This window comes from Tachysurus fulvidraco, chromosome 7, assembly GCF_022655615.1.
Source record: "Tachysurus fulvidraco isolate hzauxx_2018 chromosome 7, HZAU_PFXX_2.0, whole genome shotgun sequence".
Classification (NCBI taxonomy): Eukaryota; Metazoa; Chordata; class Actinopteri; order Siluriformes; family Bagridae; genus Tachysurus; species Tachysurus fulvidraco.
In genome coordinates this window covers 22,029,461-22,047,279 of record NC_062524.1, presented here as the reverse complement: position 1 = coordinate 22,047,279, position 17,819 = coordinate 22,029,461, and the positions used below count along the sequence as shown (strand labels likewise).

General features: G+C 39.1%; 1 protein-coding gene across 1 annotated transcript; it reads right to left on the bottom strand.

The window, feature by feature from the left end:
- Window positions 1–5,578: 5,578 nt before the first annotated feature.
- On the bottom strand, window positions 5,579–12,378 carry LOC113661684 (fucolectin-like). The gene is made up of 6 exons (XM_047816356.1): window positions 12,216–12,378; window positions 11,953–11,997; window positions 10,791–11,070; window positions 10,011–10,141; window positions 9,809–9,900; window positions 5,579–5,656 (listed from the first exon to the last, which is right to left on the bottom strand). The coding sequence occupies exons 1-6, from the start codon at window positions 12,250–12,252 to the stop codon at window positions 5,585–5,587; spliced, it is 657 nt and encodes a 218-aa protein (XP_047672312.1). The 5' UTR covers window positions 12,253–12,378; the 3' UTR covers window positions 5,579–5,584.
- Window positions 12,379–17,819: the final 5,441 nt, after the last annotated feature.

Genomic DNA, 17,819 nt, shown 5'->3' with positions numbered 1-17,819 from the left:
TGATGAGGGAAATATGGGGAGTGAGGAACATGGTGGCATAGCCAGACGGGGCCAAGCAACGTCCGCAGCCGAGCAGAATTGCCAAGGGACATCTGCCAGCCTGACTATATACAAACACGATTGTATTACTTTCTTAGAACAATTTTCAATACAAATTATATTTCTGACATATTTCAGTGAAAAGCAGGATCTTTATTTACATATGCTTATGTGAAATTGCAACTAATATATTAAAGTTGAAAAATGATGAGAATTATTAGGCTCTGGGTTGTTGATTGGAGAATCGGGGTTCAAGGCACAACACAGCCAAGCTGCCACTGCTGGGCCCTTGAGCAAGGCCCTCAACCCTCCATGATCCAGAGGTGCTGTATCATAGCTGCCCCTCCACTCTGACCTCCTCAGTTGGGGTATGTGAAGAAAAGAATTCGACTGTGCTGTAATGTATATGTGGTGATAATAAAGGCTTCTATGCCCCCCCCCCCATTTCCGTTTCTTTTTAAATCTGCCTATGAATGAAATTGCATTCATAAGCAGATCTGCCAGCGTTGAGATGCAGAGACTGAACAAGCACCTGAGCAGCCTGTGTGGATAAAAATAATTGAATCCTTCTGATGTTGTACAGAAAAAACTGACATGAGGGTGTCACAGTAGCAAACTGTGGCCAAAGGGGAGATCGTTGTATAGTGATATTGAAAAATTCTGACCTGGAGATAAATTACCTGAAATAAATAGAAGCTCAATTATGCTGGGAATGAGATTCATTTGATGAGCCATCATCAATGTTGATATGTCCACCAGACTTGCTGAGATTCAAGCAGAAGCCATGATATCTGAGGAAGTGAAGTAGAATATAATTTGAGTGTTATAAGCATTACAGTAGTAAGAGAACCCATGTGAGGATATTACTTCATCAAGAGGGTACGTGAGACCTTTGGAACACAGGTGGAAAGTCTGCGTGGAGCAGACGTTACTCTCGTCCATGGTACCTGATATGAGATACCTTCCAGGTAGGAAGCAAACCATTCCCATGCCGATCCACTTATTTCCTAGAGTTGGACAAGAGAGTCTTGTGGTCGACCGCAGGCTGAGGACAAATGACAGCATGGCTGACCTAGCAGAATGAAGTTGCCCAGAGACAGCTAAAAGGGCTGTATCTGTGGAATATGCTGCTTTAAACATCTCTGCTGATCTTAGTTCTCTTTGATTGCTACACAACACAGGAGAAGATCAAGAAGTCTTCCTGGATTTAGGAAGACAGAGGACAGAGAAGAACCATGATTGAGGAAAGAGAGGAGAGTGTCTGTGTCTGAATTCAAGTGGAGGAGACATTTCATAGAAAATCTGTGCAAGGAGCTGAAACTTTGAGTTAAAGCCGTAAGCCTTAAAACCTTCAGGAATTGGAGAGTATCAGTAAAGAGAAGTGGCACAAAATTCCTCCTGAGTTTAGGGTTTCTTGACCAAGTATTAAGTCGTGTTTTGTTTAAGTTCAATTCAATTCAAGTTTATTTGTATAGTGCTTTTTACAATAGACATTGTCTCAAAGCAGCTTTACAGAACATAAACATAGAGCAGAAGGTAAACATAAGGAATAATAAAAGAAATAACGAATAATAAAAGAAAAAGAATTAACAGAATAAAAAAAATTCAAGATTATTATTAGATATATAGTTCACAATCTGTATGTATTTATCCCCCTATGAGCAAGTCTGAGGTGACTCAGGCAGCAGTGGAAAGGCAAAACTCCCTTAAAATGGTAAAGGAAGAAACTTTGAGAGGAACCGGACTCAAGGGGGACCCATCCTCATATGGGTGACACTGGGGGTGTCAAACAAATGTTGTATTGGTGTAAGGATCATGGACTTCAGATCTCCTTAGTATCACAGAGTCTAACTTGAGATGTCTCAGGATTCTTAGAGTCGGCCTTGGCTCAGTGGACGTCCAAAGGCTTCGTCCCACAGAGGACATTGGGAGCTGGTATAATGTCTGGATGCCTCGGGATGGGTACAAAGAGAGAAGCAGTGGAAAGGGATTAACATATCTGCTGTTCATAAAAATGTGCAGGTCTGATGTACTGGTGCATGATATTATAGGATGTATTATGTGTACGCCTGACTAAAGAGATGAGTTTTTAATCAACATTTAAACTGGGAAAGTGTGTCTGAGCCCCAAACACTATCAGGAAGACTATTCCAAAGTTTGGGAGCTAAATAAGAAAATGCTCTACCACCTTTAGTGGACTTAGATATTCTGGGAACTACCAGAAGTCCTGAGTTTTGTGATCTCAGAGGGCATGAAGGATTGTAACGTGTTAGAAGACGAGTTATATACATGGGAGCTAAACCATTAAGAGCCTTGTACGTAAGTAGCAGCAGTTTGTAATCAATTCTAAACTTAACAGGTAGCCAGTGTAGAGATGATAAAATTGGTGTTATATGGTCATACTTTCTTGTCCTAGTGAGAACTCTGGCAGCTGCATTTTGGACTAACTGTAACCTATTTATTAAAGATGCAGGACAACCACCTAGTAATGCATTACAATAGTCCAGTCTAGAGGTCATGAATGCATGAACTAACTTCTCAGCATCAGAGACAGACACGATGTTTCTCAGCTTGGCAATATTTCTAAGGTGGAAGAAGGCTGTTTTGGTAGTGTCGATATGATTTTTAAAAGACAAATTGCTGTCTAATATAACACCCAGGTCTTTCACTGTCGAGCTACTAGTAACAGTACATCCCTCTAAATGGAAGTTAAGTTGTGAGAGTTTCTGTGCACTGGTATTTGGACCTATAAGTAGTATTTCTGTCTTATCGGAGTTTAACAACAGAAAATTGCAGTTCATCCAATCTTTTATCTCTCTAAGGCATTGAGTTAATTTGGACACTGTAGCTATTTCATCTGGTTTTGACGAGATATATAACTGTGTGTCATCAGCATAACAATGGAAACTAATCCCCTGTCTTCTAATAATGTTCCCTAATGGAAGCATGTATATTGAGAAAAGCAGAGGTCCTAGAACTGATCCTTGAGGGACCCCATAATTAACTGGAAATAAACTGGAGGATTCACCATTTAATTCTACAAAATGGTATCGGTCTGACAGGTCGGAGCTAAACGAACTTAAAGCCTGTCCATGAATACCTGTGTAATTTTGTAAGCGATCTAGAAGAATGTTGTGGTCTATAGAGTCAAATGCAACACTAAGGTCAAGTAGAACTAATAAGGACATACAGTCTTGGTCCAAAGCTAAGAACAAGTCATTTGTAACTTTAACAAGTGCAGTTTCTGTGCATTGGTGGGGCCTGAAACCTGACTGAAACTCTTCAAGGATGTTGCTCTCCTGTAAGAAGGAGCTCAGTTGAACAGACACAACCTTTTCAAGTATTTTAGACATAAACGGAAGGTGTGAGATAGATCTGTAATTTGATAGTTCATTTGGATCTACTGTAAGTTAGGTTTTTTGATGAGTGGCCTAATAACTGCCAACTTGAAAGACTTCGGGACATAACCTAAAGATAACGAGGAGTTAATGATATTAAGAAGAGGCTCACCAGCTTTATGTAACACTTCTTTCAGAGTCTAATACATATACATATAATACACATCTAATGTATAACATGTTTAAGAATCTAATACATATTTCAATCAATCAAATAACTTTTATTTAATGCTTTTCTTCTGGATTTTTTATTTTGTATTTTGTCTCTGTTAAAATAAACCTACTGTGAAAATTATGGAGTTATTTTCTTTGTAAGGGATTACCCTTACAAAATCATTAGGGGATTAATCAAAAAAGGATTTTGGTCATTCTAAGAGAAGATGTAGTCTTTGATTTGAATTAAATAATTGATAAGAAGAAATTCTAACAGACTACTGGACATCCTAACAAATCCATGATTAATCAGACACTGCTTCAGAGACAGTCCTACCATTGTCCAAAGTCTAAGTCAAAGCATAATGAGAGTTTCCTTGTTGGGTTAAAGATTATTGAATATCTTGCATACTAAAAATGTCAAATGTTAAGGGAATGAATGCTCTGAGCAAGGACACCTTAAGGTATAAAAAGATGTAAAGTTCTTTTTGTTCTTTATTCAGACTAATTAACTCAGACAGGTTTTTACCGTATTTTTTTTCAGGTTTTTTTTACAGTATTTACAGAAAGGAAGAGAGTTAATGGTGAATACATTTATCCAAGCCTTATTCTTACATGATCTCATACATAGAGCATTTCCTGTGACAAAATGTGACAAAACAAAAAGAAAACATTTATTAAGAGTCTAAACATTTGGTTGGATCTTGACATATTTGATTGATGGAGGGGTGATTAATTCTAAATGTTCCATGTGTCATAGCAATATTAGAAAATTATGTGAGAGATAGTGAGAGAAGCATAATCATACCATAATATCTAACTATGTTAAATTCAAAACTCACCTTGACAATGTCCCATATATATATATATATATATATATATATATATATATATATATATATATATATATATATATATATATATATATATATTAAATCTAGTCATAAAAACACAAATTTCTATAAACAAATGGCCACAAGAACTATTTAATGATTTTTCAAAAAGTACTTCTAACCAGTAATTTATCACCTAGCTAGCTGTTCTATATGCTACACCCAAACCTCACTTTATTAAGTTGTTGTTGTTGTTGTTGTTGTTGTTCCTTGACAGCTTCTTCTTCTTCTTCTTCTTCTTCTTCTTCTTCTTCTTCTTTTCTTTAATGTATTGAAGATGTGTTGTCCACCTGTAATTCTGAATGACAAAACTTAGTCATATAACTTAGATAAAATAAATACACCAATGAGTAAATAAATGGGTAACAGCCAAACTGACATGAATTCAAAGCACTATTAGCTGTACCACAGTGCTGTTTCATTCTTAAATTTGATAAGTCAGAAGGTCAGAAGGCTGCGATTCATATTCTAAGTTCATCTTAAAAAATTCATTCTAACTTATCCTTTTTTTAATAGTAAATAATTCACAGGGAATTGTGTGGCTAACATGTCCCATGAACTAAGTCTAATAATAATAATAAAAGATTTACCTTGTCTTGTGAATGTTCTACATCATTAAATGTAAACAGCTTAAAGTGTAATTAAGTACAAAATTGCAAATTGTTATTATTTTACATTGTTGTGCTATAAGAGGAAATCAGTTCAAGACATGCTATAATTGGAAAATAATCAAAATAACTGGGTGATAACAGCAACCACTTAAAATTAGTCCCCAATCACTGATTATTTTTATATAACAGCATGCCTGGTTGTGCTAAAAAATGTTACTAAACCAGCTTTAATGTTAAATGCCCAGAACTATTCTAAGCCTAATATAAGGCATTTTTCAAAATAGTCAGCATTGTACACTAGTGCCACTCATCATTTTAATAAGGCAGTTCTTAATTAATTTTTAAAGGCACGTACAGAGCAAAGAGTCCGGGATCAGGTGGACAGTTTAATCGTAAGGGGGAGGGCTAAAGTTTAGTAGTCGTAGTAGTAGTAATACTGTAGTAGTAGTAGTAGTAGTAGTAATACTCTTCTAAGCTTTCTTACCCTTTTTTAATTTTCAGTTTCCATTACTGGTCCCATTGTCAATCGAGCATGAGATATCGAGGGCTGGACAGATTTGATCTATGGAAAAAATGTACTGTTACAGTATATGTTATGCAATATTTCAATTTCCTTGTATTTAATTACTGACCAGCTCATCAGATGTTTTTCTGACTCCATTTATTCTGTAGAAAGAAACTACCACTAGAGTACCCTTGATAAAATATATTATTATTTCATAATTGTGGTGTAGTGTTAATTTCGTCAGACGAGACGAGACGATATATGTTCGTCTACAACCTATTATTTTCATGACTAAGACGAGACGATGACAAGACTGCGCCACTGTCCAAAAACGCTGACTAAGACTAAATTAACATGCATTATTGTTGACGAAAAAAGACGAGACGAAAATGTTTTATATAATATAAACAATTGTCTCTGCTTTTTCATCAGCTGTTAAGCCTTTAAAATATTCAGAACGAGTTTGCGGCTTCCCACTGTTGCTCAAGTCACAGGTCTCATACGCCTGTGGCCGCAACATGAAACTGCTGAACAATGGTATTGCTTCTGCTAAAGAAAATAGTGTGCTCCGTCTCTACGGTTAGAATCCTGTGTGTCCATGGCAACGTTCTGTTTTTCATGGCAACGATGTGTTATAGTTCCCTTTCGGAATTCGAGCTGCGTCGAAACACTATGGGAACGCCCCTGCGTGACCGCGCTCTGAACCACGTGTGTAATCTGATCAATAGGCGTTGGGACGTGACATCATCGGCGGGTGAAGTCGCGTGAACAGGAAGCTACAAATGGCTGCAAGATGGACAAGACACTAGCTTCTGCTCGTTGAGGTAAGCGTTGTTTTTCTGATACTGTGTTTCTGATCGAGTGATGGCTAGCAGACAGAATTTCCGTAGGTGAATTAGTGGGGAAGGCTTATGCGGTAGCAGGTCAGGCCGCGGGCTGCCTCCACACCATGGGTGTGTTACAGGCATACCAGGCTGACCTGCTAGGACATTTGGATGAGGAACTTAGCTCCGGGACCGCTGATATTGAGGAGTCATGTCACACTGCCGACTGGACTCTTCGGGCCACAAAACACACGTTGGTTGGTCCATGGTGGCCCTGGTGGCCACTGAAAGACATCTGTGGCTCACCTTGTCCAACCTCCCGGACAAAGATTGAGCTGTGGCTGTTGGACGCACCCATGGCTCTTCCTGGACTGTTTGGTGACGCTGTGGCGGCGGTCGTGAACAAGTTCCAGGAGTCTAAAAAGCAGTCGGCTGCGTTTCAGCAGTACCTCCCTCTGCAATCTCGTGGGGCTGTTCCGCGGCATCCCCAGTCTGGTCCTTCCGGACACCGCGAAGCCCAGAAACAGAGCATGGCAATCTCCGTGGGCGGGGCCTAAGGGCCCAGGGCGACACCAGGCCGTTGGTTCTGCCACAGGATGTGCTTCAGAGCACGGCCCCCCTCCAGCAGGCACCTCCCTCCACTTCTGCCCAAAGTCTCGGCACGGATGGGGAGACCCGCCACCTCTCAGGAAGTGTCAACGGCCGCAGTACATTGCTCCAGCCGTTTGGGTCATGGAGGCCGGTCTGCCAGCCCTGCCACAAGATGTGCTTCAGGGTGTGGCTTCCCTCCAGCGGTTTGCTCCCCACCTTTCCACCCGACGGTTCGTTGTGGAAGGGGAGGGTCCGCCGCCTCTGGAGCAGGCTCTGGTCCTGGAACGAGAAGTGCGCACACTCCTGAGGAAAGGAACCATCGAGGTGGTTCCCCCCCTCGGTTCGAGAGTCAGGTTTCTACAGCCCGTACTTTGTCATTCCGAAGAAGGATGGCGGGTTGCATCCCATTCTAGATCCACGCTCCTTGAACCGCTCTCTCAGGAGGCTCAGGTTCAGGATGCTCACCCTCAAGGAGGTTGTGACTCAGATCAGGTCCGGGGACTGGTTCATCACAATAAATCTGGAAGACGCATACTTTCACGTTTCCATCTTCCCTGCACACTGGAGGTTCCTGCCAATCTGGTGTCCCTACTCGAGGGCCCTCCGTGGGAAATTCTCCCCAGGAGGGATCTCCTCTCACAGGCAGGCAGAACCCTGGTTCACCTCCGCCCAGAGCTGTTGAGGCTGTGGCTGGGGCCATGAGGGGGCACAGTTCATAGCGGCTGGTCTCTCTACCGAGGTAGTAAAGACCCTTCCTCCATGAAGAGGTTGTACGCTGCACGATGGCGACTGTTTACGTCATGGTGCAAGCACCATTGCCAGGAACCAGTTAACTGCCTGATCGGCTCAGTTCTAGAGTTCTTACAGGTACAGTTTGCTGATGGGTTAACCCACTCGACCCTGGCTAGCTATCTCTCCCCTAGCATAGCATCATCGCTAAAGGCTCCAGTGTTCCCTACTAAGCCACTACGTGCTATGTCGGCCTTAGTGGGGAAGGCTTACGCGGCAGCAGGTCAGGCTGCTGGCTGCATCCAGACGATGGGTGTGTTGCAGGCATACCAGGCTGACCTGCTACGAGAGGCAAGTGCGAGACCGGAGCCGCGAGGGAGAGAGCTCCGCAATCGCGGCATATAGCACCCCGTCGGCGGGGCAGTTGCTGGGTAGGCACCCATTGGTGACAAAGTCGGAGCAGCTGCTTGTCTGCTACGGCCCTAACAGGAAGGGTTTCCCGGCCGCTAAGCAGACGTTGAGCAAATGGTTAGTGGATGCGATTGTTTCGGCTCACGAGTCCTCTGGCCTCCCTGCACCGCTCGGGGTCCGAGCTCACTTCACCCGGGGTGTGACGGCCTCTACGGCCTGGTCCGCTGGAGTGGCACTCCAAGACATCTGTGACGCTGCGGGTTGGTCCACCCCGCTGACCTTCGTCAGGTTCTATGACCTTGACCTCAGAGCTACCCCGGGGTCCTCTGTCCTACGTGCAGGTGCCGAGGCCCTCACGCTCTCTAAGCAGGGTCTGGTCAGAGTGGCATGATTGGACACTCGTTCCCATAGCGTTTCAACGCAGCTGGAGTTCTGAAAGGGAACGTCTCTAGGTTACGACTGTAACCCTAGTCCCCTGAGGAACGAGACGCTGCGTCTCCATGCCACACTCCCTGAATCCCTGCGGCACTTACCTTCTCTCGCAGAAGCTAGCGTCTTGTCCATCTCGCAGCCATTTGTAGCTTCCTGTTTATGCGACGTCACCCGCTGATGACATCATGTCCCAATGCTTATTGGTCGGATTACACACACGGTTCAGAGCGCAGTCATGCAGGGGCATTCCCATCGCGTTTCAATGCAGCGTCTCGCTCCTCAGGGAACTAAGGTTACGCTCGTAACCTAGAGACGTTAGCAGCAGTCTGTTATCAATAAATAAAATAGTGTGTGCATAGAAATAATTCGTCCACACACCGCTCAAAAATAAAACAAAACCTGAGCGCAAGTCCACCATCCAGGCGGCTTTTTGTGTTAAATTACATTTCCTGTCGCTGCGCAGGCTCTTTTATTGTACATGACAGCTTATGTCCCGATGACCGGTCTTTGCATTATGATTAAAAGCAGTATCAATAAAGTAAAAAATGTGATGTGCAGTTCGAGTGTGGTCACTGTTTAAATGAATGCTCTCAACTTCTCACTGATACTTTTGTGATTCGCGGAGTTTTGACAAGTTTTATAGCCTTGATATTGTTTCTTATTCAAAAGTGGTGACAGAAAAAACTCAGCACCCCCAACCTGAAACCTCTTTCCACACCCCTGTCATAATCACATCATAATTAAAATTAATAATTAGGCTTAAAAGCAAATGTATATGTAAGGGAATCAAGCTTAACAATTACATGTAATTTTGCTCCAAATATCAATAATGTTGTGTGCAATACCATGCATAACTTGCATTAAGTTGGTAATTTATATAGGTGTTTGTGTATAATAATGGTGTGTGTGTATAATAATGTGAATAAATATGACTAAAACTAACAAGGACATTTGGCACAAGACTAAGACTAAATTAAAAATAGGTGACGAAATTAACACTATTGTGGTGCAATGTTGAATGTATTTTATGAGCAACAGTAATAATGGGTTTGGTCACTGCAGGGTTAAGAAATATCCTGTTTCCTTTATTACAGCAAGGCAACAAGCTGTATTGTAGAGGGACTATAAGCTGAATGACTACGATTTTTAATGTGAAATATGTGTATCTACAAGATATTTGTAATAAACTGACAACTAAATTTACATTCTCAAGAACACAAACCTTTTGATTAACTTCCTCCCATATGGTAGGGTTGCTGAGATCCTCACTGCTGATGAACTTTAATTTCAGAAATGCCCTCAGGGTAACAGGGACTATAAAAAAAAATCATCAATGCTAACATTTGGCAACTGTTGTGAAATGGATAAGGACTTTAAACTTTTATAAAATTTGGAATTTTATATAAAAATGTAATATTAAACACCATAGACTTCCACTTCACAAAGGCTGAGAACGTGGTTAGGACCGGGAATGAAGATGTTCACGTAACGACCAGGCATATGGCAGGTGTAGCTTACAGAGGCACCAGCAGGTATGCTAGAGATAACAGTACATCTACAGGGGTAGAGAGAAAATAATGGGGGGTTTTACGTTAATATTAAAAAAATAAGTTAAAACAAAGTTACTTATAATATATAATATTACTTTATCAAGCTGTCACCACCTGGAAGTCAATTATTTTCATACCAAAGTGTACAGAAGAATTTGTTTTTATTAAAGAATGACAACATTTTTCAGGTTTAATTTGGTGGAAGGTCTGTGAAACAAATAAGTTCTTCTTATGCCTTATATCATAGCAAATGTAGACATGAATAATAAATACAATTTCTATATAATAAATACAATTTCAAGATAATGAATAATAAATACAATTTCTATAAGTTAAAATGCCATTGCCTAACAAAAGTACAAACGTATGAACACAGTTTTATGAATATATTCTGTAAAAGTTCTGAATTTAAATGTTGCCAAGTTGAACTTTGAGTCATATATTGAGCGATGTCAAAATCCACCAATTTGTATTTGAGAGGACCAAGTCAGACTAAATATGACTATTTAAAACATTTAACTATTTATTTGAATATTATGTGGTAATAAATGCATACAAATAATTGTTAATAAATTACACACACTTATGGGCAAGCATTAATAACGCCCTTTAAGTAAACTCTCTTAAATTTGATATTTGTAAATATTTTTTCACCTGGGGTTATTGTTGCCATTGTTGATTAAGGAGTTCCCAATGTGAATCTCAGCACCATTTATCCGTTCTGGACAGCAGTCTCCTCTGTTAGTGATGATTAACTTTGTAATTTGATACACCGCCAACAAATCCACCCTCCACCATGGGTCGGTCTCAGGGTTTGTGTGTGTGCATGAGCCAGAATAAATGGCAGAGTTTCTGTTGCCATCAATAGCAGAGGGAGCCAAGTAAGTGCTGCCCGAAGAAGATTGGGTTGCTATGCCCCTTAGGGCAACATTGACTGGAGGGAATAAGAGAACACACAAATGAAATATGTATATATATGTATATATATATATATATATATATATATATATAGATATATATATATAAAATATATATATATATATATATATATATATATATATATATATATATAAAATATATATATATATATATATATATATATATATATATATATATATATATATATAAAATATATATATATATATATATATATATATATATATATATATATATATATATACACACACACATGCGCACACAACCAAAAACCTACTTTTTGTTTTGCTTTTATAGAACCATTTTCATTTCAAAAATTAAATGATATTCATCTTACACAAATGGAGACCCTTTCAATTACGTACATGAATTTCAGCTTCTGTTAGTATTATTTATTTCCTATTTTGTTTCAGTCAAATTGTATACTAAAGCTGGCACGTGGTACACATATCTATGAAAAAGCTGACAATCCATTTAGATCAAATCAAGCTGACAATCCATTTAGATCCATCAGAATGTTTCTTCACTCATTTTCTACCACCTATCCGAACTACCTCGGGTCACGGGGAGCCTGTGCCTATCTCAGGCGTCATTGGGCATCAAGGCAGGATACACCCTGGATGGAGTTGTTTCTTAAACATTTTACTCTTTTTTTTTTTTACATTTAAATCTAGGCATGAGGAAAATCTCACCGTGTGTACAGTGCAGTTAACATGAACAATATCACAATATCATGACCAAATAATTGTGAATATTAAATAATCAAAATATTGAACATATCATTTTTTTAAATATGTAAAATAATGTTCAAGATTTCAGGACTCTCAATGTGGTCTCAGATATTTGGACCCCACTACATATGTGCATAAAATATTTTTACCTTGCTGATGGGTCAGTAACCACTGCAATGAGAAAATGCATATCCCTGTGCAAAAATACATAATTTATTATTATTAATTTGATTGTGTCTGCTTAGGAGAAGACATAAGAGGAATAACATAAGGTATCTTAAAAATGTAAAATGTATTTATTTTTTGTCATTATTTATAAAAGATTCAATATATATTTAATAACACAAATTATAACGAATTTATTGTAAAAAATGGTAACTGTTAATGAAATCTACTTGGGCTCAACCTTTACCTAAAGTAAGAATCAGGGGCCTCTGTGAGGTTTCCATTTTCTATTTAGATGGAAAATGAAGATCTTCAGATTTACAACGAAACTCAACAAAGGAAAAAAAAATTGTAAATTGACAAAGCAGTGTCAAACTCATTGGTTCATAGTTCACTTAGATCATTCAGACTTTCACCATTTATGTGCAAATACATTAACTATGTAAGATAGCAAATATACTGTAACAAGACAAATAAAGACAAAAATGAGAAAGATTTCTTACCTTGCTTGATGAAGGTCAGAGAGTCACCTGTTTGATGTTTTAAACTCTAAGCTGTCCACTGATGTTTTCTTGAGTGTATATGGAATTTATTTAAAAGGCAAATGCACTTTGTTTTACAAATGGAAATAAGTTTCTCAGACCCCAGTCTATAACAAAGTTTAAAAACACATGATGCAAAAGGTTTCCATTTAGGTTTTATACTGTATATACAGAAATGCATTATACAAGTACAGTATAAGTTTTATCCTTGTCTAATTCACCAAAACTATTGTATAAATGTGTTACACTAAAGCAAAATCAAATATGTCAATAGAATTGATGTAATGAATCACAAAGCATTCCTTTTGGTCATCTGTTTTATTCTTTAAGAGATTAAAACTTTCAGGGTTAATATCTTTTCATTTCAGGGTTCATCTTTTCAATATCTTTTCAGCAATAGAGCACAGCATCAGTAACAGGACAAAACATCAATAACATTGCCATCTGAAATGTCAATGTGGTTTTTGATTTGTGAAGAGAAATTGTTTTATTATAAGAGAAAATTCTCGAAAAATAAATAGTGATAATTTTTATACTTAACAAACGTTCAAAAGCAACCTTGGGGCTATATAAATAAAAAATAGCCAAAAACCCTGAAATTGGATGTAAAACTAACATGTACCATGTAACATTGGATGTAAAACTAACATGAAGTCTTAAATCTAAATTCAGGTGCTTTGACCTTCTACAAGTCTTTTGTTTAGGAAAACACTATTTTGCATGAATTCTGCATTAGGTGAGTCAGAGCTCCTTGAGTGCCAAAAGTTATTTTCTTCTGCAGGATGTTCTAAAGCTCAGATCATTCATGTGGCAGCAGTACAATACATAATATCATGCAGTTACAGATAAGAGCATCAATCAGAATTCACAACAACAATTAGAATGGTAAAAAACTGATCTCAGCAATCTGAGGCCTTTTTACACCTGGTCACTTCATGTGTTTTCTCTGATCCAATAGCTATCTGATTTATTAAAACTGTTCAATTTACATTAGGCGAATCAGATATCAATCTGATCTATCTACTCCCGCCCAGAATGCAAATATATTTTACCTAATTACTAATTACCTAATCCGGTGTAATTGAAATGGAACACACTTTGGTGTATGCGGTTTTCAGAATGCAATCAAAAAGAAGACGAAAAAACTTGTTACGATGGTTAAGCTACAAAAAACAGCATTTACTCTTTGCAGCATTTTCTCTGGTGGCAGCAGTGCATTTTAAGACCCAACTAGACACCTGGGTGAAAGTCAGACATCTATAAATAGCAGTGTTTACTCATGAGGCTTCACACTCACATACATACTTAACTACTACTAGTGGGCCTTTCCCTTTGCTATTTCTCATCCAGCTCTTATTCACTCTTGGGGTTATACACCCTTGGGGAACTCATAGCCCTATGCTGAGTCTTGCTGCACTGAGCTTTAACCTTCTGCCTCTCCTCCAACTCCTCTCTACGCCTTTGTTCGTCCCCTATTTCCTACTTCACCAGCGTCTCTCCTTCAGATTCTTGCATATCCTGGGCCTGTCAGTGCTGAGTCTGTTTACTTTAAATATTATTATTATAATAATCATTTTTTTAAGTTTATGATTTTGATAAACTAGTTAACCTGTTTACACACTGGCTCAGGTTTGGTTATTCTCCTTCTTTTAATTATTATAACATCTGGGTCTTATGATTAATCCCATATGTCTTAGGACACCTTGTATAATAATATTAAATAATTATATATTATGTATTATATAGTATAATAATATTAAAGTATAAGCTTTTGACCTTGGGGCATTCAATTTCTCAACAGCTGCCTCCCTCACATTTATGCCTCAGCTATTGTCTCTTAAAAGCCCTTTAATTCTTTTCTGCATCTCCTTTTTTTTTTGGGGGGGGGGGTGTTTGTTTGTTTGTTTTGTTGTTGTGTTTTGTGTGCATTCTCAGTGCTTGTATGAACTTTGGATGCAAATATGTTGGGTGCTGCCCCTTTAAGGACGCTAGTACGGTGTGCTCATGGGATTGCTTAGAAAAAAAAGTTAGAGAGAAAAAAAGAACACTGAGAGAAAAGATATGTTGTTATGTTAAACTTTGTTAGAACAAGTATAAAAATTCTAGTTTAAAAAATAATAATAACAAAACTATATATTCCCCAGTGTGGTGAGTGATTTATGTTAAGTGAATTGATATTTTTTGAGTTGTTATTTAGTTCGCTATTTGTAATTAGCGCCGAAGCGCCTAAACGGCTAATGCTAATGCATATATATGTTGTTTAGACGTTTGCTGGTTTGTATTGTTTGTCGGGATTTTCATGCAATATATGTTGTATTTAGTTCTAAATTGCATTTAGTTCTAAATTGCATTTGGTTATGTGGGCAATACTGCTTTAGTAATTTTGAGTTGTTTGTGTTTTGCAGTTTGACCACACACACGCATGTACACATGTATACACACACATAAATGTGCAAAAAAAACAAAAACAACAAATTCTGAGAATTAAACTACAGCAACAACGAATGTGTACATTGTGAGTTCTGCACTAGAGGAATACATAAATAAAAGAAAAACACAACAAACAATATCCAGCTTAATGTTATCATTTTGTGGGTAACATTAAAGTCAAACACGAGGAATTAAGAAGATTAATGACAACATGGAGGAAGATTCAGAAACAATTACAACACCTGAGCAACAACAAACGTGTCTCAAGCGTCAACGTGGAGTTGCAAAGGCTGCAGTGACACGCTTGATGACACAGATCACAACTTTTATGAACTGTAACCAGCCCAAAGAGGTGGAAATTAAACTTGCTGCTTTGGATGAGGCTGTAATACGGTTTCATGAGATTCACAACACATACCAACGAACATTAGAGGATGATGATGACCTTGATGCTTCTAAGGGCTATTTAACATCAGTCCTGCGTGATGTTCAAGACCTGCAACATACAGTCTTGATCTGGCTAGACGACTTTAAGCCATCAATGGATGATCCAAGCATTGAATCATCAGATGCACTAAATTTCCAAGAGGAAGAGCCAGTGCTTGATGAAGTTGTTAACCCTCCAATGTCTTCTGTAGAACAGCTATCTACCCAGCTTCAAGGGCTACAAAATCTAAGACAGAAAGAAAAGAAATTTTCCATGCTAATCGCTCAACAGGATGAACGTCTGCGTGCAGAGTTTAAATTACAACTTCAGCATGTTGAATGTGAAATGGATGCACTGAAAGGCTTACTGAAACTCAAAGATGCTGAGATGGAGGAAAATCGTCGAAAGGCTGAGTTAACAATAAATAAAGACTTTTCAACTCCCGTCTCAGGTAACCCATCCCTTAACTTTCGTCCATCCTTCTCAACAGTGAATGAGAATTCTTTATGCCAACTACTAGAGCTGTCAAGACAACAATATCAGTCACACATCGATTCCATGCATCTACCACCTGTTAACATCATTGAGTTCGATGGAGAACCCTTAAAATACTGGCTGTTCATGAGATTGTTCTCCTCTGTGATAGATAAAGAGATCAAGTGCCAGATCAAGAGAAACTCACTCGACTGCATCAGTATACTGTCGGCCAAGCTAGAGATGCTATCTCACATTGCTTGTACAACCCCAACTCTAGCCTGGGCTATGCAGAAGCTATGGCTATTCTGAAAAGACGGTTTGGCAATCCATATGCAATATCACAAGTATGGGTTGACAAGGTGCTTAATTACAAAGACATTAAAGACAGCAAGCAGTTGCAAAGCTTCGCTGATGTTCTGTGCAGCTGCAGAGACACTTTAAAGGCAATGAAGTGTGAGGAAGAGCTGAATAGTGGACGCACTTTGCTGCAAATTGTAGAAAAGCTACCTGAAGACTTAAAGAAAAGATGGCTCACAATAAACTACGAGATCATCAAGTCCGGCCGTTTGCCAAAGTTGGATAACATGTTTCATGAAAGGTCATCGCAGCACAGTCTGTACTCGCAGCTGGGTATGTAAAGTGCCTGGATGTGGAAAAAAACACAACAGTTGGCTGCACTCTGCTATTGTGGCCTCTAAAAATGACAAAAGCCAATCTACTAATCAAGCTTCTGTAGATGAGCCAGCTGCTGACCCGCCACACTCCATTCAAGCACATGCTATCAGAAAGTTATTTGAAGTCAGTCGAAAGAAGATTGCACTTCCCATCTTGCCAGTACTGGTTTCAGACAAACATAACCGTTTCTCTATGAACATCTTTGCTTTGCTTGACATTGGCTCTAATGGAACCTTTATTTCTAAGAAGCTAGTTCATGCTCTTAAGCTAGAGTCACGCAAAATGAACATTAAACTGAACATCATGGAGACCAAAAATCTCAATGTAGTCACGCTAGCAGTGGATCTACAAGTTGAAGATGCTCAACAAAGAAACTCTTACCTCATGAAGGGAGTACTCTGTCGGGATCACCTGAATATATGTCTAGAGAACCTAGTCACACAGCATGAGGTGTTGCAGTGGCCACATCTGAGGGAAATTGCAGATGAAATTAGTTTACCTGATGTTGATTTAGTTGATGAAGTTCACCTGTTGATAGGTCTAGATCAACCAGACATACTTGCTCCTTGTGACACACGCTGTGGTGAGTCAGCGAGCCTTATGCAATTTTGACTGGCCTGGGGTGGACACTCCATGGACCAGTAGCTGATGGTCCAACATCAATTTCTGCCAATTTCATTCAAGCTGAGCACTCTCTACAACAAGCTGTTGAAAGGTTTTGGAAACTGGATGATCCAGTGCATGTTAATACTGACTCATTGTCAGTAGTTGATGAGCAAGTTGTGGATTTATGGAACAAGCTATCAGTCAAAGAAAATGGTCACTACACACTCCCAATCCCTTTCAGAGAACATCCAGCACGACTGTCTAATAAATACACAATGGCCAAACATCGATTAGACCTTTTGGGAAAGAGGCTAAAGAAAGACCCAACTTTGCGTCAGAAATATACAAAAGGTATCAGAGACTCTTTGCTGAAAGGATACGCAGAAGAGGTCATTGACCTCGACAAAGAAGAGGGTTGTGTGTGGTATCTGCCACATCAGCCAGTGCTACATCCACGCAAGCCCGAGAAGGTTCGTATTGTCTTTGATTGTGCAGCACGGTACCAAGGTACTTCATTAAATGATCATGTTCACCAAGGCCCAGACCTTACCAACAAGCTACTTGGAGTTCTTCTCAAGTTCAGGCAAGAACCAGTTGCTCCGAATGCAGACATCGAGAGCATGTATTACCAAGTCCGAGTACCACCAGCTGAAAGAGATGTGCTTCGCTTTTTGTGGTGGGAATATGACGACCC

Bases quoted from the DNA above. Each gene is read 5' to 3' on its own strand.
- LOC113661684 (XM_047816356.1), bottom strand. From the start codon at position 12,252: ATGGAAACCTCACAGAGGCCCCTGATTCTTACTTTAG. The intron at 11,071-11,952 runs GTAAAAATATTT...TATTCCCTCCAG, and splicing joins GTTACTGACCCATCAGCAAG to TCAATGTTGCCCTAAGGGGC. The intron at 5,657-9,808 runs GTTTGTGTTCTT...TTTTTTCCATAG, and splicing joins GGGAGGAAGTTAATCAAAAG to ATCAAATCTGTCCAGCCCTC.